The sequence below is a fragment of the Equus quagga genome, chromosome 11 (genome assembly GCF_021613505.1).
Source record: "Equus quagga isolate Etosha38 chromosome 11, UCLA_HA_Equagga_1.0, whole genome shotgun sequence".
Classification (NCBI taxonomy): domain Eukaryota; kingdom Metazoa; phylum Chordata; class Mammalia; order Perissodactyla; family Equidae; genus Equus; species Equus quagga.
In genome coordinates this window covers 97,379,364-97,405,987 of record NC_060277.1, presented here as the reverse complement: position 1 = coordinate 97,405,987, position 26,624 = coordinate 97,379,364, and the positions used below count along the sequence as shown (strand labels likewise).

At 51.3% G+C, this 26,624-nt stretch overlaps 2 protein-coding genes across 11 annotated transcripts in view; both read left to right on the top strand.

The window, feature by feature from the left end:
* Positions 1-7,276, top strand: part of GPATCH8 (G-patch domain containing 8) — a 102,255-nt gene extending 94,979 nt beyond the window's left edge. For all 8 annotated transcript variants that reach the window (XM_046674900.1, XM_046674901.1, XM_046674902.1 and 5 more), the window contains one exon: positions 1,122-7,276. In XM_046674900.1, coding sequence (XP_046530856.1) covers positions 1,122-4,998 — 3,877 coding nt within the window. In that variant the 3' untranslated portion in view covers positions 4,999-7,276. The remainder of the gene's footprint in view (positions 1-1,121) is intronic.
* Positions 7,277-8,419: 1,143 nt separating this feature from the next.
* ITGA2B (integrin subunit alpha 2b) lies at positions 8,420-24,893 on the top strand. 3 transcript variants are annotated; one of them, XM_046677605.1, is made up of 30 exons: positions 10,289-12,001; positions 13,568-13,689; positions 13,777-13,874; positions 13,981-14,146; positions 14,424-14,470; positions 14,547-14,592; positions 14,676-14,804; positions 15,173-15,220; positions 15,380-15,423; positions 15,576-15,629; positions 15,769-15,821; positions 16,023-16,234; positions 18,403-18,585; positions 18,877-18,922; positions 19,025-19,129; positions 19,213-19,268; positions 19,361-19,512; positions 19,632-19,757; positions 20,163-20,230; positions 20,392-20,539; positions 21,063-21,155; positions 21,439-21,518; positions 21,838-21,918; positions 22,041-22,137; positions 22,239-22,391; positions 22,511-22,636; positions 23,116-23,229; positions 23,461-23,562; positions 23,777-23,893; positions 24,669-24,893. In XM_046677605.1, the coding sequence occupies exons 1-30, from the start codon at positions 11,598-11,600 to the stop codon at positions 24,723-24,725; spliced, it is 3,327 nt and encodes a 1,108-aa protein (XP_046533561.1). In that variant the 5' UTR covers positions 10,289-11,597; the 3' UTR covers positions 24,726-24,893. The 3 variants fall into 3 exon arrangements, with proteins under 3 accessions (XP_046533560.1, XP_046533559.1, XP_046533561.1); XM_046677604.1 differs by having other exon boundaries at positions 8,420-12,001; positions 13,568-13,874; positions 23,464-23,562; XM_046677603.1 differs by having other exon boundaries at positions 8,422-12,001; positions 13,568-13,874.
* The last annotated feature ends 1,731 nt before the right edge of the window (positions 24,894-26,624 follow it).

Sequence of the window (26,624 nt, the reverse complement as noted above, 5' to 3'; positions counted from 1 at the left end):
CATCATCAAGTATTTCATTGTCTTAGGAGTAATGCATGACCCTGTAGTAAGTATTATTGAAGTAACATGACGTAAGACTAAGCCAAAGATCAAAATAAATCCCCTTTTTATTCAATTTGAGAGTTTCTTTGCCACGTGGTAGGTTTCGTGACACAGCGTAAGCATCTCTTGCTATTGGAATCTGTTGGATTTTCGTCTTCCACTGGTAAGAGTTCAGATAGCAAAGGAGACCACATTTTCCAAATATATTTGGTCCCTGAGTTTTGGACAGCTAGTAGCTAGAGTTCAGATAACAAGGGCTTCATTCAAAAAGGTGTCTACTTCTCTTCAGTTCTTGAGTTTCTCTTGAGAGATACCTGTATAGTCCACACATGGTAAAACTTTCACACATGACAGGAGTTTAAAACACTGGCTTTGAGGTTCCTCAAAAAGTTCCAGTTTTCAAAGCTGAGAACGTGCTTGGTGGCATCACGATCATTATATGGAAGGCAAGAAAGTGTCACAAAACCAAAGCAAATGCTTGAGTGTGGCGCGCAGGACATAGGCACAAACTCTGAGTTTCTAAGCAGACACACTAACCACGGACTGCGCAGAGTCGCGCAGTAGAGTAGGCATGTTTAACTCAGAGAACATGTACATTTTAAAAAAGGAAATTTGAAAGCACAGAGGGAATTAGGTTGGTTTTTTTAGCTGAATGAAATACCACCTTTGTAAATAGATACTCAGCCGTACATTTGATAGCATACCGAGTGAGTAGGATGATACAATAAGAAATGAGAGTGGATATAGGTCTGGTAGACTGTACCAGATGGTAATGGTAGAGTATTTGAATTGTGAGATAAGCTTTACTTTTCATATTTTAGACAGCTTCAGAAGCAGCAGCAGTAACTGACTAGCCCTAGGATTGTAGCTCGGTAGATTAACAGTGTGAGACTGCTTAACGTCACTGAGGAAGTTCCCTTCGTTTGCACAGGGCTAGGGTATTACTACCACCCAGCATCTTTGAGACCTACATGCAATGAGTAGTAGAACATAAGAGATAAGTACTTTATAAGAAGTATGAAATACACCCCTAAACCTGTTTTTTTGTTTGTTTTTCATTTTTCTAAACCACTGTGTAGTGCACCTGGAAGTGGTCCCATGTTCAGACCAACCACAGTGGCTGTAGATGAAGAAGGTGGAGATGATGATAAAGATGAATCAGCTACAAACAGTGGCACAAGTGCCACTGCCACTTGTGGCCTGGGATCTGAATTCTCCACAGATAAAGGAGGCCCTTTCACTGCAATACAAATCACTAATACCACTGGACTGGCACAGGCTCCTGGGTTAGCCTCCCAAGGCATCAGCTTTGGCATTAAGAATAATCTGGGGACCCCATTACAAAAATTGGGAGTGTCATTTTCCTTTGCCAAGAAGGCTCCTGTCAAACTAGAATCAATAGCATCAGTTTTCAAGGACCATGCAGAGGAAGGGACCTCTGAAGATGGAACAAAAGCTGATGAGAAGGGTTCTGACCAAGGACTGCAGAAGGTGGGAGACTCTGATGGTAGCAGTAATCTTGATGGTAAAAAAGAGGATGAAGACCCCCAGGATGGAGGGTCCCTTGCCTCAACCTTATCTAAGTTAAAAAGAATGAAGCGAGAAGAAGGAGCTGGGGCTACGGAGCCAGAGTATTATCACTACATCCCCCCAGCACACTGCAAAGTAAAACCTCATTTTCCCTTCCTACTGTTTATGAGAGCCAGTGAACAGATGGAAGGTGACAATAGTACACACCCAAAGAGTGCCCTGGAGAGCAAAAAGAGCATTTCACCCAAGCCTAAAGGCTGCATCAAGGTGGCAGCAAGCCAAGGAGCAGAAAAGACAGTTAGTGAAGTCTCCGAGCAGCAGACAGAAACCAGTGTGGCTGAGCCCTCAGAGCCTGGAAGCAAAGGTGAGACAAAGAAGCCCTCAAGAGATGTAAGTGAGCAGAGTTTAGAGAGTCAGAGTGCTTCAGAGGTCCAAATGTGTGAGTCTAACTCTTCTAAAGAAACTTCTCAGGCCACCCCAGCAGGGAAAGAAAGCCATGAGGGACCCAAACATCCTACTGGTCCCTTCTTTCCAGTTTTGAGCAAAGATGAAAGCACTGCCCTCCAGTGGCCATCAGAACTATTAATTTTCACCAAGGCAGAACCCTCCATTTCGTACAGTTGTAACCCTTTATACTTTGACTTTAAACTTTCAAGAAACAAAGATGCCAGAGCTAAAGGGACAGAAAAACCAAAGGACGTAGGAGGCTCCTCAAAGGACCATCTCCAAGACCTTGATCCAGGCGAGCCAAATAAAAGCAAGGAGGGGGAAGAGAATGTAGAACATTCCTCAGGAGGCAGAACAGATGCCCCTGCTTCAGGGTCTGCCTGTAGCAGCCTGAATAAGCAGGAGCCTGGAGGCAGCCATGGGTCAGAGACAGAAGACACAGGGAGAAGCCTTCCTAGCAAGAAAGAACGATCTGGAAAGTCCCACCGACACAAAAAGAAAAAGAAACACAAAAAATCCAGCAAACACAAACGGAAACACAAGGTTGACCCAGAAGAGAAAAGCTCTAAGGCAGAGTCTGGGGAGAAGTCTAAGAAGCGCAAGAAACGAAAACGAAAGAAGAATAAGGTATCAGCCCCGGCAGATTCTGAACGGGGACCCAAACCAGAACCCCCTGGGAGTGGTAGCCCTGCACCACCAAGAAGACGGCGGCGAGCTCAAGAAGATTCCCAGCGGAGATCCCTCCCGGCTGAAGAAGGGAGCAGTGGCAAGAAGGATGAAGGTGGAGGTGGTGGCAGCTCACAGGATCACAGCGGGAGAAAACACAAAGGTGAGCCTCCAGCTTCATCCTGCCAGCGAAGAGCTAGCACCAAACGGAGCAGCCGGTCCAGCCATCGCAGTCGACCCAGTAGTGGAGATGAGGATAGTGATGATGCTTCATCACGCCGGCTGCACCAGAAGTCTCCATCCCAGTACAGTGAGGAGGATGAGGAGGAAGACTCAGGCAGTGAGCATTCCCATAGCCGTTCACGGTCTGGCCGGCACCATTCTTCACACCGTTCCTCCCGGCGTTCTTACTCAAGTAGCTCAGATGCTTCTTCAGACCAGAGCTGCTATAGTAGACAACGCAGTTACTCTGATGATAGCTATAGTGACTATAGTGACCGATCACGCAGGCACTCCAAGCGCTCCCATGACTCTGATGACTCAGACTATGCCAGCTCCAAGCACCGGTCCAAACGGCACAAATATTCATCTTCTGATGATGACTATAGCCTCAGCTGCAGCCAGTCCCGAAGCCGGTCTCGGAGTCATACTAGGGAGCGCTCAAGATCCCGGGGCCACAGTCGCAGCAGCAGTTGTAGTCGCAGCCGAAGCAAACGGAGAAGCCGCAGCACCACGGCCCACAGCTGGCAGCGGAGCCGGAGCTATAGCCGAGACCGCAGCCGAAGCACCAGGAGCCCTTCCCAGAGATCAGGCTCCAGGAAGGGATCATGGGGTCATGAGAGCCCTGAGGAGAGGCGTTCTGGTCGTCGAGACTTCATTCGCTCTAAAATCTACCGCTCCCAGTCTCCCCAGTATTTCCGATCAGGCCGGGGAGAAGGTCCTGGGAAGAAAGAAGATGGCAGAGGAGATGATGGTAAAGGGACAGGCCCACCCTCCCAGAACAGCAACAGTGGTGCAGGAAGGGGGTCAGAAGGTGACTGCAGCCCTGAAGACAAGAACTCTGTCACTGCCAGACTGCTACTGGAGAAGATTCAGTCAAGGAAAGTGGAGAGGAAACCGAGTGTGAGTGAGGAGGTGCTGGCCACCCCTAATAAAGCCGGGCTTAAGCTCAAAGACCCACCTCAAGGTTACTTTGGGCCCAAGCTCCCCCCTTCTCTTGGCAGTAAGCCTGTCCTTCCACTGATAGGGAAGCTCCCAGCTACCCGAAAGCCCAACACCAAGAAATGTGAAGAGTCTGGCTTAGAAAGGGGGGAAGAGCAAGAACAGTCAGAGACAGAAGAAGGGCCTCCAGGGAATAGTGATGCCCCATTTGGACATCAGTTCCCCTCAGAGGAAACAGCTGGCCTCTTATCGGACCTACCCCAAGAAGAGCCAAAGTCTGAAGAAGCGACTGCTGATCACCCTGTGGCTCCACTAAGCACCCCAGTGCACTCTGACTGCTATCCTGGGGACCCAACCATCTCCCATAACTACCTCCCTGACCCCAGCGATGGGGACACCCTAGAGTCCTTGGATAGTGGCAGTCAGCCAGGCCCCGTGGAATCCAGCTTGCTGCCTATAGCACCAGACCTTGAGCACTTCCCCAGTTATGCACCTCCCAGTGGGGAGCCTAGTATTGAGTCAGCTGATGGGGCTGAGGATGCTTCCCTGGCCCCACTAGAGAGCCAGCCCATCACCTTCACCCCCGAGGAGATGGAGAAGTACAGCAAGCTCCAGCAGGCTGCGCAGCAACACATCCAGCAGCAGCTTCTGGCCAAGCAAGTGAAGGCCTTTCCAGCCTCTGCTGCCCTGGCCCCAGCCACTCCAGCCTTGCAGCCCATCCACATTCAGCAGCCGGCCACAGCCTCTGCCACTTCCATCACAACTGTTCAGCATGCCATCCTACAACATCATGCTGCAGCAGCTGCTGCTGCCATTGGCATTCACCCCCCCCCCCACCCCCAGCCACTTGCCCAAGTACATCATATTCCCCAGCCCCACCTGACCCCCATTTCTTTGTCCCACCTCACTCACTCAATCATCCCTGGACACCCTGCCACCTTTCTCGCTAGCCATCCCATCCACATCATTCCTGCCTCAGCCATCCATCCTGGGCCCTTCACCTTTCACCCTGTCCCACATGCTGCCCTCTACCCTACCCTGCTTGCCCCACGGCCTGCTGCAGCAGCTGCCACTGCCCTCCACCTTCACCCACTACTTCACCCCATCTTCTCAGGTCAGGACCTGCAGCACCCCCCAAGCCATGGTACATGAGTTGGGGGATGGGAGCCCAGGTAGGGCCAGGGAAGGTGACCCATAAATCTTCCCTTGGGGGGTGTTGAGCCATTAATACCAGCAAGTAGAAGCTGGGATGGGCAGTGTCTGACAGCCAAAGAATTGATTTTTGGCTTGCAGGGGTGGTTTTAGATTTGAGGTTTGCTTTAGGTTTACTATCAGGGATTTTTTTCCCCCTTCTCCCTTTCTGTTTGTCCCTTCCTCTCCTGTGTTTCTAAGCTAGGGAACACCAGTAAGTGCTACCCACCCCTCTGCGGCAACATCTCCAAATTGTTGAGTTGAGATACTTCCCTCCTCCCTCTACTTTTTATCCTCTGCCCCTCCCTTCTATAAATTTTAAAACATTTTCCTCCTCTCTGGCCGGCGGGTTGTCCATCTGGTCCTGCCTTCTCAGTGTCTTTGACCATCCCTTGGTGACCTTATATTATCCCGGGTGAGGTAGAAAGGGATTCTGACCTGGAACCAGATGCTACTCAGGCTGTTATTCAGTCCACTTCCCACGCAAATGGAGAGCCAAACATTTGGCACTGTTGTCCTCGTGTCCCTCATCCCAGAAGAAACATCTGCATATCCCAGAAAAGAAGATCCTATCATGAATAGAAGCTGTGCGGAACATAGAGTCGCCCATGTTCTTCCCCAGAGAGGAGCTCTTGTGTCTGAAGAGTGTATTTTCTTCTGTCATGTTGATGTTTCTTAATTTATAGGATTTTTTTTTAATGTAAAAAATTGCACTGAACTCTACAAACGTAAATGCTGCTTTTTGTAGCTCATATAAAAAAGGTTCCATATTTGTAGTATACTGCAATAATATTTTTTACATCCAGCTCTTTAAGTGATCCTTGTTCTGGTGGCTTTGTGTAAATATGTTTGCCCTAGTTGAATTAAGAAACTTTAAAGGTTATAAAATGAAAGCAAAATAAAGTATTTGTTTTCTGCTAGATGCAAAAATGACTAAGCATGTATATTTTATCAAGCTCATGTATTTTTTGAAGTTATGAACTATAAAAATGTTAAAAAAAGGAACATTGTTTAACATTTTTTGCTGGGACAAAATGTTTAGTAATTTGCAGTAAGTGGTGCCCCCAGCATTGGGGTTTTTTAACTAATGGGTAGCGATCTGCTGGGGGCGTCAGAGGGATACTCACTTAGGACAGTCTCCCTTGTCCTTGGCTCTTTTATACAGAGAAACAGGTGGGCCCCGCAGACGAGGAGAGAGATTCGAGAGCTTTGTTCTCCGGCAGCAGTGAGATTCAGAGTGATTGTCTGGGGGATTCCTGGGTTTCCTGGGTGCCTTGTTCCAGGCAGTCCATTTGCCTTCCTAGTACTTAGCCCCCCTCTGACAATTTTTTTTTTTAATGTGCCTTTTGGGTTGGCTAGAAATTGAAGAAGTAGACTGGAGGATGATAGAGTTGGGACAGTTTTCTTCCTTTTGTTGGGAGGTGAGCACATTTATAGACACTGCAAAATTTTTTTTGCTTCATAGTTTCTATGCCTCCTAGCCCATTACAGTTTAAGCAGTAAAGATTCCTTTTTTCATTTCTCTCATGACACCTACCAGAGGAAGTACCACCTGAATTCATCTTCATCCTCCTCTTTTCTTTCACCTGGGCTCTTAGACCTAATTAACGCACCGACCCAAAGGTGTTTCTATTGCCGGTCTCATCTGTGGTGTAGTTAGCAGTTCCCTGTTCAGCATTTCCCTGCCTATTCCTGTGGCTAGAATTGGTTGGGTGGTCACCTGACAGGACAAACAAACCCTGTTTATCTGGGCCAAGGCTCTGTGTCTGCTTTCTTCTCAAATTCCCAAAAGAAAAGCTTTTGAGTTTATGAGAAGCAAGTGCTGGGCAAACAGGGCTCTTGACTGGGCCTCCTACCTGTTCACTGCTCCTCGTCTGATCCAGAAGCTTCACTTTTTTGATAACTAGCACTGGAAAAATGAAATCATCTGTTTGAAGTGAAGGGACTCATTTTTATTTGCCTTCAGCCCATGTAAATATTTAAATATTACAGTATTAACATTTTTGTGCTGCTTCCCATTAGCTTGTAGATTGAGCCATATTCTGGCTGCCTCTCTGCCTTCCTGGGGGCAGTTTTCTTTAACTTCCAGAATAGTGATTTTAAAACTTAAAAAAAAGAAAAACAAAATAACCTATCTTACGAGCATAACAGATTGTATTTAACTTTATCACATATGATAGAGATATATATGCTGTAAAATTAGGGAAAGGAACTTTCTAATAAACCGATGATTTGTGGAAACTTAGCAGAGTCTGTCGTGATTGTTGCCCCATCCACAGAAGAGGGGAAGGGATGGAGTTACAGTTACAAATAGCATCTTGTTTGAAGTGATCGAGGAATAGATTCTTATGAACCAGTTGTTTATATTGTTTGGAATTATGCTTCGCAAAGCTCAGACTGCCAAATAGAGGGAAAAGATTATGGCAATGGGAGGAAGTAATAGTAAAGTTTCTGTCAGTCGTAGGTGAATGTCTTGGAATGTGCACCACCTGTCTGCTCTCCCATAAGGGTTTTCTTCTCTACCCTTTTCCTCCTCTTAAAATATATTCTGTGTAGAATGTATTGCATGTAGGTGCTCACTAAATGGGTGTGGGATTTCTGGCTTTGATTTTTAGGATTTTGGATGAACTTCAGGGCAATGGGATTACAAGAGTCATCTGCCTGCCCTTTTGCCCTCCAGATGGAGTTCTGTACACTGGAACGAGTCTTGCATTATTCTCCTCAACCCTTTAATACCGCTACAGTGCTTGAGAGCTACGTGGTAAAAGGAAATATGCCCCAATTGTTAACAGATAAAAGTTTCTGTCTTCTGTATCAAAAAATCACAAAAGGCAAAGGAAAGTTTAGTATCAAAAGCTAACCATAGATTTGTAGTGATAAATTAATTTCCTCCCTCTTCCTCAGCCTTACATCTGTTTCTTTCCTACTCTCCCATACAGCTGTTCTCCCTTTGACTAGAGAGAAACTATTCAATTTGAACCTTGGGTTGGATGCTCAGATCTGCCTATTTTCCTAAAATAGCAAAATTCCTGCCCAGAAAGAAAGGATGTTAGAAAATAGTGATTTCCTGAGCAGACAAGGTGTCAGTGAAAGTGGCAGACTGGCCCGTAGAGAGTAAGCTACGTGAAGTGTGCAGCGACCTGATTCCAGTAAGGGTTCTTCCACCTGCTTCAGCCACTTGAGCTTGCAACATGGAAGTACTCCCTCTTCTGCACCCGCAGTGACTAATTCAGGCCTTGTTAACCATTTCCATTCTTATTTGCCAGAGATACTTTCACGTCTCCCTTATCAACTCATGTCTGGATTAGTGCAGCATTTTCCTGGCTGGCCTCCCTGACTCTAATTCCCTGTCCCATGTAAGCTTACTGGCTTTTCAAAATCTGAGTGCAGTTCATTTTGTATTCAGTGCTTCCCAGTAAAATTATAAGCTCTGAGAGGACAGGGACTGACTCTTATATTTGTTTTTTTCTTAACCCCTTATGTTCTAACCTAGAATTGAACACACAGTAAAATTTTGATTATATGTTCAAGAAAGATATGGGCAAAGTAAAATGCCATTAGCTGAGGATTGTGCATCAGAATTTAGCAAGGAAACATCAAAGATGATAAACGATTTTTTCTGTGTATCCTCCACATTACCTAGCTCAGTGCCAGGCATGTAGAAGTTCAATAATTGCTGACTTATTGAAGCCTTAACAGAAGTTTGAATTCATTGAGGGATTCTAGGATTCAGGCTGATGGGACGGGAAAGTGGGAGCAGTGTGTCAGCACTCCTCTGCCTGCTGTCTCAGAACAGAGATCAACTCAGCTCTGACCCCACAGGAACAGCCATGAGGAACAGAATCCTTGCTGAATACCAAACTCCTCTCCCTTCCCAAATCTGATCCTCCAGCCTGTTTCCAACTTTACTTAATGTTACCACTGTCCTACCGGCCAACCATGCAGCAAAGTTTTGAATTACTTTTGACACCTCTCGACCACATCCAGTTACTGACTGTGAATCTCTGCTCTCTCTTTTGTTCCTGCCATTAGTACACTGGTTCAGGCTTCATCACCTTTATTTTCTTTTTTTTTAAAGAAGATCTACAACTTTATTTTTTTTTTCTAGTTTCATGGAGCAGTTCAACATCAACATTTACCTCATTTCAAGCACACACACACACTCACAGCTTGGCATTATACAGATGTACTGAAACTTGATTTGGTTTTGTGTATGTGTGGTTGGTTTTTTTTGGTGAGGAAGATTGGCCCTGAGCTAACACCCCTGCCAATCTTCCTCTGTTTGTATGTGGGATGCCACCACAGCATGGCTTGATGAGTAGTGTATAGGTCCACACCCTGGATCCAAACCCATGAACCCTGGGCTGTCCAAGCGGAGCCTGTGAACTTAACCACTATGCCCCCAGGCAGGCCTAGGCCTCATCACCTTTAACCAAGATTACTGTTACTACTCATTTCTCTAAGTCTTGCCTTATCCAGTTCCTTCTATCCACAGGCAGCCAGTGTAATCATCCAAATTGGAGCACAATTGATCAATGTATCTCTTATTCTCTGACTTAAAAATATTTATGATTCTCCATCTCCTACAGGTTAAAGTTCAAATTCCTTAATATGGCATTCAAGGACGTCCAGTGATTTGACCCCAGGCTTCCACTCCACCCTCATGCCCTGGTCCACCCTTTAAACACCCTATGCTGAGTCAACTACTTGCCCTTCCATATAATTGACCTCTGTGTTCTTCTGCCACTCTCTTTGCTTCTGTTATTTCCTGTGCCTAAAAACCACTTCATTCTCTGACAAAAAGCAACATACTGTAATGGTTAAGAACATGAATTCGAGCGCAAATGTGTTTGAATCCTAGTTTTGCCACCCACTGGCAGTGTAAGCTTGGGCAATTTACCTAAAATTCTCTGTGCCGCACTGTTTGTGTTTATAAAATAAGCATAACACCAATTTCATAGGGTTGTTATGAGGAGCAAATGATTATAAATGACTTCAGGTAGGTATAATCTCTACCCTTTCCAAGGCATGCTTTCCTATCCCTCTGCCGCACTTCTTTGTATTCAGGTCTTAACTCCCTCTGGACTAAGTTCTTTAAGGATCTTTGACAACTATCTTTGTATCCCTTATCACTCAGGGCCTTGAACAGAATAACTACTTAAGAAAACGTTAGGGAAATGTGAGTTACTATTGGGCTACACAGTATACACCAGTAATACAATACCAGTCAGTTGAGGAGAGTAGGAGGGTGGAAGGTAAGTATTCATTCTAACGAATGCTTTACCTGCCTGCCATGAGCTTGGCACTGGGAATTCAGCAGTGAAGAAGGCCCAAACTAAAGTTAGAGGAGTTTCTAAACTAGTAAGGGATAGGATTTTGAGCTGGGCGCTGAGGTGGTGAATTATGATGGAAGGAGCTGGAGGGATTCCAGAATGGCAGAGGGTAACTGGGCAGGATAAGATGATGGTTAAATTTGATCAGAAATTATAGGTCAAAAGGAGGATGTGGCTATGTTCTTTTACCCCTAGCAGGGCTCTTGAATTTCCTAGCTGAGAACCTGGTTTTTTGGGAAGACATGCAGTGCCAATTAAGATTTGTCACTCCTCTTCCTCTCGTCCATAGAAAATGACCTTGCCTTTCTGCTCAAAACTATGCTTCTCTTTCCACTCTGTGACTCCATGTTTACATCTTCCATCCTCAGTACATGTTTCCATCAGTCTGTCTCAGCAATACCTTCTACGTGTTGGGCTCTTGGCTAGACCCTGGGGCTACAGGAAGGAACCTTGCTTTCAAGGGACTCATGAACACAATCCAGTGAACAGACCATGACTAAACAGTGTGATTGGTGCCGTGCCCATGTGTGTTAACCCCAGGGTGCCAACCTGAGGAGTAGAGAGAGGCTTCCCCTAGGTAATGACCCCACTAGAACTGTCTTGATGGCTGGACCAGAGCTCTGTCACCCAAGAAAGAGTGAGGGCCTACCTTCAGAAACTGAACAGCTAGTGTATAATCTTGGAGCCTCTGAGCCAGAATACACTGGAATGACTCCACTTTATCCCTATCTCCTTTCCCCTCAGGCCAGGATCCATTCACCACCCCTTTCCCAGCACTGGCTGAACTGCTCTTTGGCCGCATTAAAACTTGGCCTGAGATGGAGGAAGAGTGAGGAAGCTACTGCACCAATATGGCTGACTGAAGCTGCCCAAGGCCCTGGAAGGAGGAAGTGGATAAGTGCCTTATCCAAAAGGATACAGCAGCCTCGGGTCTTATCAGGGGGCAGAAGCTTCCTTACTCCTTCCCCCACCTCTGACCAAGTCACAGGGTGCCAGAGCAGTGCAGGCAGCTGCAGAGGGGGTAGGGTGGGGAACTGTAGAAGTGTGGGCTAGTGTCGAGGTGTATGGACAAGTTAGTTCATGGTTGCACTAGCCTAAGCAGACGGCAATGGTGGCTTTAGACCAGCATGGTGGTAGTGGAAATGGGGTGAAGATTCAAGAGATGCACTTAAGAGTCAGAATCAACAGAACTTGGTGATAAACTACTCTCAGGATAAGGGAGGAGTCATGGCTTTCAGCCATGAGCATCCACCCCCAGGGTGGCCTCACCCACTTCCTGGCAATCCTAGAAACCAAATAGGTCCAGCTCCTATAGCCCTTTGCTCTGCCTACCGCTCAGCAAATGGGTTCCAGTTTGATAAGAAAAGACTTCCTGTGGTGGAAACCGAAAAGAAGAGGAAGAAGCCAGCCCATTCCTACCTAGGAGGTTGTGGAAGAAGGAATATGGCCAGAGCTTTGCGTCCACTTCATGCCCTCTGGCTTCTGGAGTGGATGCAGCTGCTCTTGGGACCCGGTACAGCCCCTCCAGCCTGGGCCTTGAACCTGGACCCGGTGCGGCTCACCTTCTACACAGGCCCCAATGGCAGCCACTTTGGGTTTTCACTGGACTTCTACAAAGACAGCCGTGGGAGGTGAGCCTTGGGGGAGGTTTGGGTGCGGGGAGAGAGAACGATTCCCCCACATCACTGCTTCTGTGGGCCTCGAGTTCCCCACTTATGATAGAGGTTGAGCAGTGACTTCTGGAGTCTACGCGTTCTTATTAGGAATACTGGGGAGGGAGCGCCTCAGGTGAGAGTGTGAGGGAGGGGCACCAAGGGGGAGATGGGCACAAGAACAAGGGAAAACCAAAGTTGATGCCCTTATTTTTTTCTCCAAGGGTCGGTTGTACATATCCACTCTCATCCCCTCGAAATACAGAGAGGAACACATGTTTTAAATTGACTTGCAAAACTATAAAATTGTCTACCCACCCTAACCTTGCTTCTCTACTCCCTTCCCTCATCCCCATCAAAATATAGATAGCTGAAAAGAAGCAATAGACCATTAATGGTTGGGATTAATCAGGCTGCAAAATCAGACTGCCAAGATTGGAGTCCTGGCTCCTCCTCTTTATAGTAACTACCCTGAGCTATTAGTTATTGTTGACACTCTGATGCCCAACTTCAGGGAGGGGCTATGGCAGACAGACTTCAAGTATCAGCCCCTTGGGGAATTGCCTCTGCTGAAGAGAGTCAGCTCCCCCAAAGTCAAGTCCCCTTCCCAATGTGGCCTACAGCCAATGACTGATCAATGAGGAGTGTGGAGGGAGAATGGGGTGTAAGCGTCTGACTCTCTCACCTTAGCTTGAGGCAGCTCTGAAGGGTCCTTCACCTCCAGAGCTCTCAGGGTGTTGACCCATGATTGTCATTGGGCCTGAATCTCAACTCCACTCCATCCTCTGCCCACTCCTGCTTCTTCCCCCTCCTTTCCACAGATATTGATTCATGGGCACTACTTAATAACATCCTGCCTGCTAAAAAACATACACACACACACATATATACATTATAACATGTTTTGAGCACTTGTTACGTGTCACTTGGCGGCACCGTGCTGACTCTCCCTCATGCACGATTTCATTTTTCTGACGGCACTGATCGGTTGCTATGGTCCCCATTTTATAGCAGAGCTGTGATTTGAACCTATATCTACTCGACTCCTCAGCGATATCAGCATGCCACCCCACACTCTAGAGGTGCCCACTGGCTTCCCAATTCTTCACCCATTAAAACTAGCTCTCAAGAAGGAATCTGGTAACAATCTTATAAGTCTACAGAAAGACCTTCTAGGAAGCATGTAAACCCCTGGCTTTTGGGGGGGGGGGGGATGGGGAGTGTAGATGGTATACAGAGATTAGGAGGTCTTTTTCAGCAAGGATAAGAAACCCCACGTGTTCAAATCAAACCAAATGATTATAGTCCCAGCTTTACCCTTGATTCGCTCGGTTACTTCGGGCATGTGATTTCCTCTCACTGGGAGTCAGGTTCATTGGCCATAAAATGAAGACGTTGGCTTAGATAGTCTAGGAAGTCTCATTGAGGAAAGATGATCCAATGCTCCCCAAAGTACACCGCCCATCCGCTTAGTGCTCCCAGCGCAGGCACTGGGCATAGGGTACCCCGGAATCCGCACAGCCCTCACCCAGCTTTCTTCCGCAGCGTGTCCATCGTGGTGGGCGCCCCGCGGACCCTAGGCCGCAGCCAGGAGGAAATGGGCGGCGCTTTCCTGTGCCCCTGGAAGGCCCAGGGCGGCCAGTGCACCTCGCTGTCCTTCGACCTCAGTGAGTCCCGCGCAAGGAAGGAAAGGGAGGAGCTAGAGGGAGCGTGCCAGCCGAGCTTCAGCGCCCCATCCCTCTTGTGTCCTCCAGATGATGAGACGCGAAACACAAGCTCCCAAATTTTCCAAACCTTTAAGGCCCAGCAAGGACTGGGGGCGTCGGTCGTCAGCTGGAGCGACTACGTTGTGGTGGGCGCCGCGGGACAGGGCACAGGGAGCAGACGGGGCAGGGACTTGTGGAGTGGGGGGAACCCGAGTCCCGTCCCTTCCCCACTCTCCTGTGGCCCCACCCCAGGCCTGCGCCCCCTGGCAGCACTGGAACGCCCTGGAAAAGACCGACGAGGCTGAGAAGACGCCGGTAGGTGGCTGCTTCGTGGCTCAGCTCGAGAACGGCCGCCGCGCGGAGTACTCGCCCTGTCGGGACAACATCATGAGCCATGTTTACAGCAAAACCTACTTGGGTGAGCACAGCAAACTGTTTTGGCTCCGCCCACTCGCGGCCACTGAGCCCCGCCCTTAATCTGATCGTCCTAGCGCCCCAAGGCCCTGCTTTCCGTCCGGCATTGCCCAGTGGCCCAGCTCCTGGCCCCGCCCCGCCCCGCCCCCGCGCCGTTTCAAGGCCACGCCTCTATATTACCCGAGGACCCCCGCCCCTATATGACTCCGCCCGCGCCCCAGGCTCCAGCGGAAGCTTCTTGACCTGCCCCTTAACTGACGCCTCCTCTTTGCCTCCTCCAGGAGACAAGCGCTACTGCGAAGCCGGCTTCAGCTCGGCGGTCACTCAGGCAAGTAGGGAGCATAACCGGCACGGGGGCGGCTCCCGCGCAGGGTCCCCTCTTACCTCCAGGACTTCCCTTTCAGGCTGGGGAGCTGGTGCTTGGGGCCCCTGGCGGCTATTATTTCTTAGGTACGTGACCATCCATACACCTCCTCCCTTTCTCTCCGCCTGGGGTCTCTGGATCCCCACACCCGTTTTCCCTCGCCCCCTAGGTCTCCTGGCGCGGGCTCCAATTGCCAATATCGTCTCGAGTTACCGCCCGGGCACCCTCTTATGGAGCGTGCCCACCCAGCGCTTCACATTCGATTCCATGAAACCAGAGTACTTCGACGGCTACCGGGGTAACCCTGGCACCTCCCTGCTAGTCTTCCCAGCCCTCTAAGTGTCACCGCCCTCCCCTGCCGGTCAGGTCCTGCCCCAGCGGGAGTGCCAGTCCCAGCTGGACAGCCCTAGCTCCTCGCCGTCTGTTCCTGCATCTTCCCCAGCAGGCCGGCGGACTCCCCTACGCCCCACCTCACTCCTCGCGTCCTGCATTCGCTGAGCGGCTTAGGGCAGCTCTTGGCCTGTCGCGGGGGGAGGGGGGGGGCTCATTTTTCCCGTCTACAGTTTGGGGTTTAGACTGGATCGTCTCTGAGTCTCCTGTTTCCTCGCCCTCAGCCCCCTCCCTGCTTCACTCTCCCGCAAGGACTAATTCGCGTTCTGTCTTCAGGGTACTCAGTGGCCGTGGGCGAGTTCGATGAAGATCTCAGCACTACAGGCAGGAAATCCACTTTGTCAGGGGCGGGGGTTGGGGAAGATTCCCAGCCGGGGAAGGGGCACCTCGAAGCCCCACACCGAAATCAACCCTGGGGGCGGAATGGCGGGCGGAAGGTGGGTAGTTCGAAGGACCTCATTCTCTGGGCCCTGCTTTCCCCAGAGTATGTCTTCGGTGCCCCCACCTGGAGCTGGACCCTGGGAGCGGTGAGTGGCCCCTGCCCCGATACTTGGCATCCTGAATCCCTGACTCCACTCCTCAGACTGACAACCCCTCCAAACTTCCTGCCTTTTCTCACCTGGAGCGGGAGACTGTCGTGGGGGCAAGTCTGATGCGCTCCTGTGCCGTTTCCCCACAGGTGGAAATTTTAGACTCGAACTTCCAGATGCTGCACCGGCTACATGGAGAGCAGGTGGGGGCCAGGTGCTGGTGGGGGTGGCCGAGGCTGGGGATTGGGGCCCTAGAATATTCTGCGAGGTGTTGGGGGCAATGTCTAAAAGAGGGTCCCATGTCCAGGATCGGGAATTAAGATGCGCCTCCTCTTCCTGCAGATGGCTTCGTATTTCGGGCATTCGGTGGCTGTCACTGACGTTAACGGGGACAGGTGAGGAGGGGGACGCCCCACACCTACCCAATTGGGTCCCCAATTACCGGAGGCATTGACTGCCCTCAGTCTCCTTTCGTAGCCCTCACTCCCACATGACCACCAAGGGGAGCGGGAGAGTGAAGATGGACCAGCAGATTCGGCCCTGGCCCACAGCATCCCCCTAACCCACCCCACCTAACCCACCCTTCTGGCCTGCAGGAGGCACGACCTGCTGGTGGGCGCACCACTGTACATGGAAAGACGTGCTGACCGCAAGCTGGCGGAGGTGGGGCGCGTGTACTTGTTCCTTCAGCCTCGAAGCCCCCAACCGCTGGGCCCCGCCAGCCTCCTGCTGACCGGCACACGGATCTATGGACGATTTGGCTCGGCCATCGCTCCTCTGGGCGACCTCAACCGAGATGGCTACAATGGTAAGGGAAGAGAGGAACCTCACTTGCTTCAGAGGGATTAACAGCCACAACAAAGACCGTGGATTTGACCTGGGGGCAGCGGGAGCCAGGAAGGGCTTTAAGCAGGAGAGAGTTAAGGGAGACCAATTAGGATTTGTTTTCTTTCGTCCAGGCAAGAGATGATGATGACCTGGATGTGGATTTTGGCAGTGGAGTTAGAAATGAAGGTGGTTTCACAGATATTTAGTACTTAGATTATTAGGACTTGATGAGTGATTGGATGTGGGGCTAAGGGAAAGAGGAGTTAAGTAGGTGGTGGTGCCTTTCACTGCCTGGAATTCAGGTCATGCAGCAGGTCTGGGGAAGATAGATGGGCAGAAGATCAGCAGTCCAGTTCTGGACTTGTTAGAGCTTGAAGGACTTGGGAGCATTAGGCAGAAATGACGAGAGAACAGTTGGATGTGGCTTCCCCCACTTCACCAGAGAAGTCTGAGTGGGAGATAGGGGCCTGGGGTGAGTGGACGAGGTCCTGGGAGCCTGTGAAGTGAGAAGAGGCCCAGGACAGAGCCCTGGGGAGCAAGAGCATTTAGGGGACTCCCAGAGGAAGTGAGTCTGGAAAGGGGACAGAAGAGCATCCAGAGAGGTAGGAGGGAAACCAGGAGATCTGATGGCCCAGAACTCAAAGGCAGAGAGTGCTTTAAGCAGGAGGAAGAGGGTTCAGTGGCTCCGGATGCTGCTGAAAGGTACAGTTAGATGGGGCTGGAGAAGCATCCATGGGCTTAAGCAAGTACGAGGTCATTGGCGACAGTGACAAGAATCCCTTCAGGATGGGCGGGGGCAGAAGCCAGAATGCCATGGGGCAGTGTATGAATGAAGATGAAGAATTGGAGGCAGCCAGGGTAGTCAGCTCTTTCAACCAGTGTGACTGTAAAAGGAAGAAGAGAAACGATGATCACCCGGAGACAAGGGTCAAGAGGTTATTTTCATTTGGAAGAAGATGGAGTAGGTTGAATATAGGGGAGGATGATCTTGTGGCGAAATGGGGGGGGGGGGGGGGGGGGGGGGGAATGAGCCCTGGGAGGGTCCCTGCGATGCCTGGAGAATGTGGGGTTGGGATGCTCAGACCAGTGCCAAGAGGGACACCTATTCCAGGGTCAAATGGGAAAAGGGAAAAAAAGTGGGTGTGGATTTCTAGCACAACAGTTGAGCTGCTTCTCTTTGAGAAGGAAGTGGGAGGCTGGGAGCTGAATGGAGAAGGTTTGAAATAGGTGCTGAGTAGCCTGAGAGAGGGAGCTGAGCAGAAAGCCCTGCAGGACGGCTGGGCAGCCCGGAGGTCCCTAGTGAAGTCTGGAGTCAGGAATTCATGGTGCCCAATCTGGTGGTGTCTAGCCAGGCTTGCCCAGGACTAGCAATGGGACAAGAAGGCTAAGGATATGGCAAGGGTGATAGAATGGTCAGGAAATAAGTGAAGAGACGAGAGAGCCAAAGACGAGGAGAGTGGAGGCCCAGGGCCTGGGGACCGAACTGTGGTCAGGGTGGTCTATTCGGATGAACTTTGTGTAACTTGATCAGAAAAATAAAAGTATATTTTTCAAAGAAAAAACTGCACAGAAAACATACCATAAACAAAGTCAGAAGACAAAAGAAAGGCAGTTGCCATATATACATCAAAGATCTTAATTCCTATCATGTGCAAAGAACTCTTACAAATGAATAAGATTATTAACAAATACCTTTTCAAGAGTGACCTTAAAAGTTTTTAGTGATGACAAGCCCATGGTGTGGCTCTGGGTTTGTGTGAGGAAAGCAGAAGGGGGTGAAGGTCCCTAGGGGATGAGAGGGCCAGTATTTAGTAGGTCTTGGTTACTTAATCTTCTGGGACTCAGCTTTCTCTCTAATATGGCAATAATAATGCCTAATTTTCAGGATTAAATGAAATCTTGTCAGTATATTTTTCTCTAGATTGTGAAAGCTGTTACTGTTTTTATAATAATCCCACTTGATGGGTCTCTCTCCTACCCGATCGTAAACTCTTGGAGGGCAGGGCAGCCCCCTCCTTGACGCAGATCTTTGCATCCCTCTCCTGGTCCCCTAGGGTCTGGGCAGAGAAGGAGCTCCGGGAAGTTTCACAGGACCACCTGGAGAGATTGGGTAACAAACAGCCACTCCATTTCTGTTGCTCCTTCCAGATGTTGCAGTGGCCGCCCCCTATGGTGGTCCCGATGGTCGGGGCCAAGTGCTGGTGTTCCTGGGTCAGAGTGAGGGGCTTAGCTCACACCCCTCCCAGGTCCTGGACAGCCCCTTCTCCACAGGCTCTGCCTTCGGCTTCTCCCTTCGAGGTGCCACAGACATCGATGACAATGGATATCCAGGTGCCCCTGGACTGCCTCCAGCTAGACAAGAAGGGCCTTTGGACATTAGCTGGAGATACTGAGAGACAGCCAGGGGCCCATGCCTAACTTGGTGCCCCACTGAGAGCTCTGACCTGTCTGTGGCTGGGATGCTAGGGGGCGGGGGGACCAGATCAAACCTTCAATGGAGGAAGTAGTGGGAGGAAGTAGTGTGAGGAACTCCTGGGAAGATGAGATGAGGACCCCATGCCCTCACTAATTGCCAATTCTGACCCCCCCCCCCCCCCCCCCCCCCCCGCCCAATATCTATAGACCTATTGGTGGGAGCTTACGGGGCCAACAAGGTGGCTGTGTACAGGTGAGCTCTGGCTCCAGGGGCAGGGGAGGGGAGGGCCCACACTATCAGAGGAGATGGGGCCAGGGGAAGCCACAATGGCAAGCCTTCCCCCATTCCCACCAGAGCTCAGCCGGTGGTGATGGTCACTGTCCAGCTGCTAGTGAACGATTCGCTGAATCCTGCTGTGAAGAATTGTGTGCTGCCCCAGAAAAAGACATCAGTGAGCTGGTGAGGAGATGGAGGGCATGGGCCAGGCAGGATCTGGGACCAAGAGGGGCCCTAGCCCCTGAGCCCCACTCATGTCTTTGCAGCTTTGACATCCAGATGTGTGTGGGAGTCACTGGGCACAACATTCCTGAGAAGCTGCGTGAGTGGCACTGTGGGGACAGGAGGGAAGAGGGCCTGGCCTCCCCTGAGGCTGGTCAGGGAGATCCTGACCCTCCCTGCTTGCCCTGCCAGGCCTAAATGCCGAACTGCAGCTGGACCGGCAGAAGCCCCGCCAGGGCCGGCGGGTGCTACTGCTGAGCTCTCAACAGGCAGGCACCACGCTGCACCTGGACCTGGGCGGGAGGACCAGCCCCAACTGCCGCACCATCGAGGCCTTCCTCCGAGTATGCCCAGGCTGCGCATGGGGCATGGGCTGGGTGCTGCGGGTCCAGGGGTGGTCAGTGGGAACACGCATGGTAAGGTGCACTATAGCAAGGTATCCTGACTCTTGCCTCCTCTCTAGGATGAGACTGACTTCCGGGACAAGCTGAGCCCCATCGTGCTCAGCCTCAATGTGTCCCTGCAGCCCGAGAAGGATGGAATAGCCCCTGCTCTCGTGCTGCATGGAGACACCCACGTCCAGGAGCAGGTGGGGGTGGGTGGGGGCAGGCAAGGGAGGTGCAGGGCCCCTGCCAGAAAGTCAGGGTTAGGGTTAGTATAGAAGTCGTAATGTGAATTCCCAAGCCTTGATGTCACCTCTAATCTCTGATGCCATTCTAAACCCTTATGAAACCCCCCAAAATCCCAATATCTCCTAAATCCTGATGTAAACCACAAGTGTTGATGTCACCTCTAAACTCTGATATAAACCTATAAATCCTGATGTCAACACCAAAACCCTGACATCGTCCCAAACCCTGATGCAAACCCCAAAGACCTGGTGTCATCTCCAAACTCCTTTTCATTCTCAGACCTTCTAATTCCCTAAGCCCTGAGGTGACCCCAAACTTCACATGCCCCCAATTTACCCTCCCACCCTGATGTGCCCCTCCAGACCCGCATCATCCTGGACTGTGGGGAAGACGACCTGTGTGTGCCTCAGCTTCACCTCACTGCCAACGTGTGAGGAGACCTCCTACCCTGCCCGGGCCCTGTCTGCCCCAATGACACCTCCTCTCTACCTGGGGTGTCATACGCCCCCTATGTTGTCCTTAGCCCCTCTCTTCATCTCAGACCCTGGGCCTGGACTCGGCCTCCTCAGCTTTACTTCTTTCTTCCCACAGGACGGGCTCCCCACTCCTAATTGGAGCCGATAATGTACTGAAGCTGCAGATGGATGCCACCAACGAGGGTGAGGGGGCCTATGAGGCTGAACTGGCCGTGCAGCTGCCCCCAGGTGCCCACTACATGCAGGCCCTCAGCAACATAGAGGTGAGGCCTCTGCCCAGGGGCATTACCCGGCACCTGGGAGGCACAGGAGCCTTGACTCTCATCTCCCGCCCTGAGAACCCCCACTTCTCTTACACTTCGCTGTGAAAGCTGCGATTTCTTCCTCTTTTTTTTTTCTTAATTTGGAGGAGGAGTAATTGCTAATAGCACAAAATTTAAGAACTCTATTATAAAATCCAAACCAAAAATGGTTCCTTCCAGTCTTTTTTCTCAACATCAGCAGACACTGACATAGGTATACATTGATTTTTTATATTGTTAATATTGTTTATAAGAATGGGATCACAGTTGATGTAATGTTTTGTGTTTTTATTTCTAAAAAGTTCATTAAAAAAATAGAGTGCTACAGTAATATAAACAGTAGAACGTGACAGTACCTTGAACTCCCACCCCAAGAAACCCCCTACCCACCCTAGCACACAAGTCTTTTCCAGACTTTCCAAGGAGTTTAAATAGATATGGGCTGCTCTGTAACTGCCTTCTTTCTTGGAACTGCCTCCCACAGGGCTTTGAGAGGCTCATCTGTGACCAGAAGAAGGAGAACGAGACCAAGGTGGTGCTGTGTGAGCTGGGCAACCCCATGAAGAGGAATGCCCAGGTGGGGGCGCCGAGTCCTGGATGCTGGGTCTGCTCCACCAGGGCCTCGTAGACAATTAGGTTTTAGGGGCTGGGTTTGGAGTCAGCTCTGGGATGGAATCCTGGTCCTCACACTCCCTAGCTGTGTGTTCTTGGGTGAGTGACCTTCCCTCTCTGAGTAGGCTTCTGAAGAAAATGGAGATAATAATGGTGACCTTGGAGGATGAGGACTGGAGGCCATATTCAGGACAGGGCTGCCCAGAGCAGGCATTTGGGCAGTGACTTTGGCACCCGCTGTCTCTCAGATAGAAATCACGATGTTGGTGAGTGTGGAGAACCTGGAAGAAGCTGGGGAGACTGTGTCCTTCCAGTTGCAGATAAGGAGGTACTGGACTGGAGAGCACTGCTACCCACCACCCTTCCCCTTATCTGATCCTGCTAAAGAGACCCTCAGACGCCCTCCATACAGAACCGTCTTCTGGGATGCCTGCTCTTCAAAATTCCCTGTTCCCCTTCCTCAGAGACTTGTTTCTGAGTCTTGGAGTCCTATAGGAAGTTCTTTCCCAGGTCTTACTTTAGGATGGCATGCTGTTTGTGGAGGTAGCTCTTCCTGAGCCCTCTGAAATTCTGGCCCCACCCCAGAGGGTCCTGATGTTCCGTGGGCTGGTGTCCCTGACCTGATTCTCCTGTCTCCTCCCCTCCAGCAAGAACAGCAAGAATCCGAACAGCGAGACTCTGCGGCTGCATGTACCTGTCCGGGCGGAGGCCCGCGTGGAGCTGCGAGGGTGAGAGGGCGGGGATGGATAAGGGAGATGGCAGCAGAGCCCTACGGTTCAGGGGGCCCTGGTGGAACCCCCACAGGCAAATCAGGGGATCAAGCTCACTGTGAGGGTGCGGGCCCCTGCAGGAACTCCCTTCCAGCCTCCCTAGTGGTGGCAGCAGAAGAAGATGACAGGAAGAACAGCTCAGACAGCTGGGGTCCCAAAGTGGAGCACACCTATGAGGTAGGGAGGAGCCTCCGGGCCCCGTGCTGGGGTGGGACAGTCCTAGGAGCTATGGGCTAGTTGCTGAGCTACCTAACATCCTGCCGCCACCACCCCGCTAGCTCCACAACAATGGCCCTGGTGCTGTACGTGGCCTGCGCCTCAGCCTCCACCTCCCGAGCCAGTCCCAGCCCTCTGACCTGCTCTACATCCTGGATATTCAGCCCCAGGGGGGGCTTCAGTGCTCCCCACAGCCGTCTCCTAACCCCCTCAAGGTGAGAGCCTGGATGGAAGTCAGAGCTGTAGGTGAGACCTAGCCCATCGACCAGGGCCCCTCTGGGAGGATGGGGACATGGGCAGAGTGCAGGATTTGACTGCTTCTTTGCCTCCCCAGCTGGACTGGGGGCTGCCCACCCCCAGCCCTTCCCCTGTTTACCACCCCCGTCACCAACGGGAGCGCAGAGAGGCATTCCTGCCAGGGCCAATGCAGCCCTCGAGGCTTCAGGACCCAGTTCTTGTGGTGAGCAGACTCTGTGGTCTCCAGCGGGCCTCCCTGGACCTCGGGGGGCAGAGGGCATGGGAGGCAGGGAAAGGGGCCAGAAGTGTGATCTGGGCCACCGGTGGGCCACCTTGGGACCACGGAGTACTCCAAGTGAATACGAAGGATTGTGCTGGTCTTCTGTCTGGGGTGGGGTGAGAGGCACTTGCTTTTTTTAAGGTTCTCAGTGCATTAAAGAAAATGAATAAATGCCAAAGAGGGTTACAAAAATTCTGGGTATCGAACGCTGGATGATGACCCACTTCTTCCTGCCCTCTCCCTGCATCTCTGGGATGGTGTGAGCAAATCCCACTTAAAGATAACGTCCAAAGCTTGAATCTGAGGCCCTTCTCGAGAGAGTGGACTGAGCTCCCTGACTCCTTGGTCCCCTCTGTTTTGGATCCTTGGGGTGAGGGGTGATGGGTCCAGAGGGTCTGCGGACTAATGGCGCATCCCCTCAGAACTGCGACTCGGCGCCCTGTACTGTGGTGCAGTGTGAGCTGGAGGAGATGGCGCGTGGGCAGCGGGCCATGGTCACCGTGCGGGCCTTTGTGTGGCTGCCCAGCCTTCGCCAGGTGGGGCTTGACAGGGGTGGGCGGGGCCCAGGGGCGGAGACCGCTGGAGGCGGGGACTGATTATGCTCTGGAGAGAGGCGGGGTTGGGGGGCGGGAAGAGAGTGAGGGCAAGGTTTACTTTGGAAGGGATGGGATTAGGCCAGGGGCAGGGCTCCTCCAAGGGGCAGTCCGCCTGGGACTCCTGCAACCAATAGGCCTCATATAAATTGCTTTCACCTCAACCGCATCCAGAAGCTACTGGATCAGTTTGTGCTACAGTCACGCGCTTGGTTCAACGTCTCCTCCCTTCCGTATGCCGTGCCCACCCTCAGCCTGCCCAGCGGGGAAGCTCTGGTGAGTACACAATGGTGGCAGAGGAGATGAGTCCTGCAGGCCCCATTGGTCTTCCCTAGTGTCTGTGCCCAGCAGGTTGGGGGCAGGGCCTCCCTGGGTCGGAGGGGTGGGACAGGTAGGTGGCTTGGCTGGGGATTACCAACCCGCACGTCTGAGTCATTGGGAAAGGCAAGTGTCGTGGTGACTGAGGAGATGCACCCTGGTTTGCCTTCAGGTGCAGACGCAGCTGCTTCGGGTCTTGGAGGACAGGGCCATTCCAATCTGGTGGGTGCTGGTAGGCGTGCTGGGTGGCCTGCTGTTGCTCACCCTCCTGGTCGTGGCCATGTGGAAGGTGAGGCATGAGGGTGGGCACAGGCTCCGCCCAACCTCACAGGGAGGCAGAGAGAGATGGTGGCCCAACTGGGTGACCCCGGCCCATCTGATCGACATCTGCACTGTTAGAATGTCATTCTCCAGAGGACTTCTTCCAGGGCACAGACCCCTGGGAGAGGTGACACCTGAAATTCTAAGGCCTTTACACCCCTTCTTCCTTGAGAGGAAGAGTCCCAGGGGAGGAGTCTTGCCTTCAGGAATTCCCTGACTGCTAAGGAGGACAGGGTCCGCTTCCTCCCTGCTTGTCCTTCCCTCCTCTGAGGTGGGAGACCCAGGTCTGATCCAAACCCTGCTCCCTAATGAGGCCCTGGCGGGGCACCCCCTCCTCTAAGCCTGGAGAACAAGCAGGCTGTTCTCAAACTCGCTCACACGTCTGAGTCCTGGGAAGCCATGGGCTTCCAGGAAGCCATGGTTTTCCCAGAGGGAAAACCACACCTTAGACTTATAATAATGAAATACATATCATCGTGAGCTTGAGCTGTATAGAGACATAAGCATCAGTATATAAGAAAAATTCAGGGAAGAAAAAACGAAACCTTTAAAAAAAATTTGTTACATGCATTATCTCTAAGTGGGGAAAGGCTTCCATTTGTGCATACAGTGGAGTCTGTGTTCTGCGCTGGTCCAGGGAGAGGACCTCGTGGCTGGCTGGTTTCTAGCATACTTCCTCCACGGCTGCTCTGGGGCCTAAGGATCATCTTTACACCCTGTCTCTGGTCCCTGTGCACCCCCAGGTCGGCTTCTTCAAGCGGAATCGGCCACCGCTGGAAGAAGATGAAGAAGATGAGTGATGATGCAGCCCATACTCTGTCCCAGCAGGAGGACTGGGTGTGGGGCCTGCTCTGCCCCATCTTCTCCAAGTGCCCCCCAGCTCTGGTCAGACACAGGTCAGAGCTGTTCCATGGAGGCCTCCTGAGCCACCCCCTTTCCTGCTGCCTAATAAAGAGGCTGAGCCCCAACCCCCAGCATGCTGTGTCTTCTTGGGGTCCGAGAAGGAGAGGGGGTGATGTTTGGAGTGGGGATCTGGGACTGGTAGAAGTGTGAGCGGAGAGGCTCTCGGCCAGGACAAGGGTTGCAAATTACTGTCTTTGGGGAGTGTCAGAGAGTAGAGAGTGAGGGTGGCAAAGAGGGAAAGAGGAGTCGGCCCCATGGCGGAGTGGTTAAGTTAGTGTGCTCTGCTTCAGTGGCCCAGGGTTTCGCCAGTTCGAATCCTGAGCGTGGACATGGCACCGCTCATCAAGCCATGCTCAGGTGGCGTCCCACATGCCACAACTAGAGGGACCCACAACTAGAGGGACCCACAACTAAAAATACATGGCTATGTGCCCGGGGGGCTTTGGGAGAAAAAGGAAAAATTTAAAAATCTTTAGAAAAAAGAGGGAAAGGGTGGCAGAGCCTTCAGGTGAGATTGGAGGGGGTGTGAGGGTAGCTGGGTGGGATGGGGGTTGGGAGCATTAGAGAAGGCAGGCTGGTTCCCAGGTGGGCAGCTTTAAACAATAGTTTTTTCAAGGTTTTTGGAGGGGTAAACTTCAAGATGACCTGATCTGGGGAGATAACATGCTCTCCCTACTCTCATAAAAAAAAAAAGCCTTTCAAGCTGTGTTCAGGGTGGGGCGGAGCAGATGGCAGCTAGCTAAGCTAGCCTGAGGAAAGCAGTGCCACTCTAGGGAGAGAAGAGCAGGCACTGCTATCCGGCCACCCTGCTGCTGTCCCTTCTTCCCGTCAAGGAGAAGGGGCTTTAGTCAGGAAAGAGGGCACCGGGCAGGGAGCCCCCAGGAGGGCTAGGAGTGGAAGACAACTGTCTCCCTGCTGAGACTGGAGTCAGGGGCTAGAGGTGGGCGGTCTACCTGGAGTCCTGAGAGATCTGTTGATTCATGTGTTCAATAAATATTGAGCACCTACCATGTGCCTAGTACCATTCCCGTGCTGAGATGGAGCAGCAAACAGCACAAAGTCCCTGCCCTTAAGGAACTTACATTCATTCAACCAACAGTAAAGAGCAAACACATAAATGTGTGCTCATGGTGGTCGGTGCTGGGAGTAAAAATAAAGATAAGGGGATAGTGATAGAATTATGTGGGTGTTGGGAGAGGGCTGACATTTGAGGCAGAGTGGTCAGGGAAGTCCTCTCTGATGAAGTGAGCAGAGAGAGGAATGAACGAGCCCGGCGGCTGCATGGGAATAAAGTAGACGGAAAGAGCAGCCGGTGAGTGGGCCTGAAGTGGAAGCAGGCTTGATGTGTTGAAGTAAAAGCAAGGAGGCCCATGGGCTGGAGGTGAGTGAGGGGTCCAGAAGAGGTCAGCAGTGGGGGCAGGCAGGCAGCTCCTTGTGGCCGTGGGGAGGACTTTGGACTTGATGCTAAGTGTAGGGGGAAGCCATTGATAGACTTGCCTCAAAAGGGCTGCTAGCATTTGGTTTTACCCAAAGGAGTAAAAGTAAATTCTGAAAAGAACAGAACAATTTGACATCTATGCATGGCAAGTTCCAGAACAGGCTTCTAGTTAAGTGACTGTGAACATTTAGGAAAAGATTAAGCTGTGATCCTTGAACACCAGCCAAACTCCCTCCCCCCTCTGCCATTGCACTTGAGTGGCCCCAGACAATTTATCTTGATCCAGAAAAGCATTTGGCATTTGTCCTTATAGACAAGACAGAAATGTGAGCTGGATGATAGAGACTCAGATTTAAAC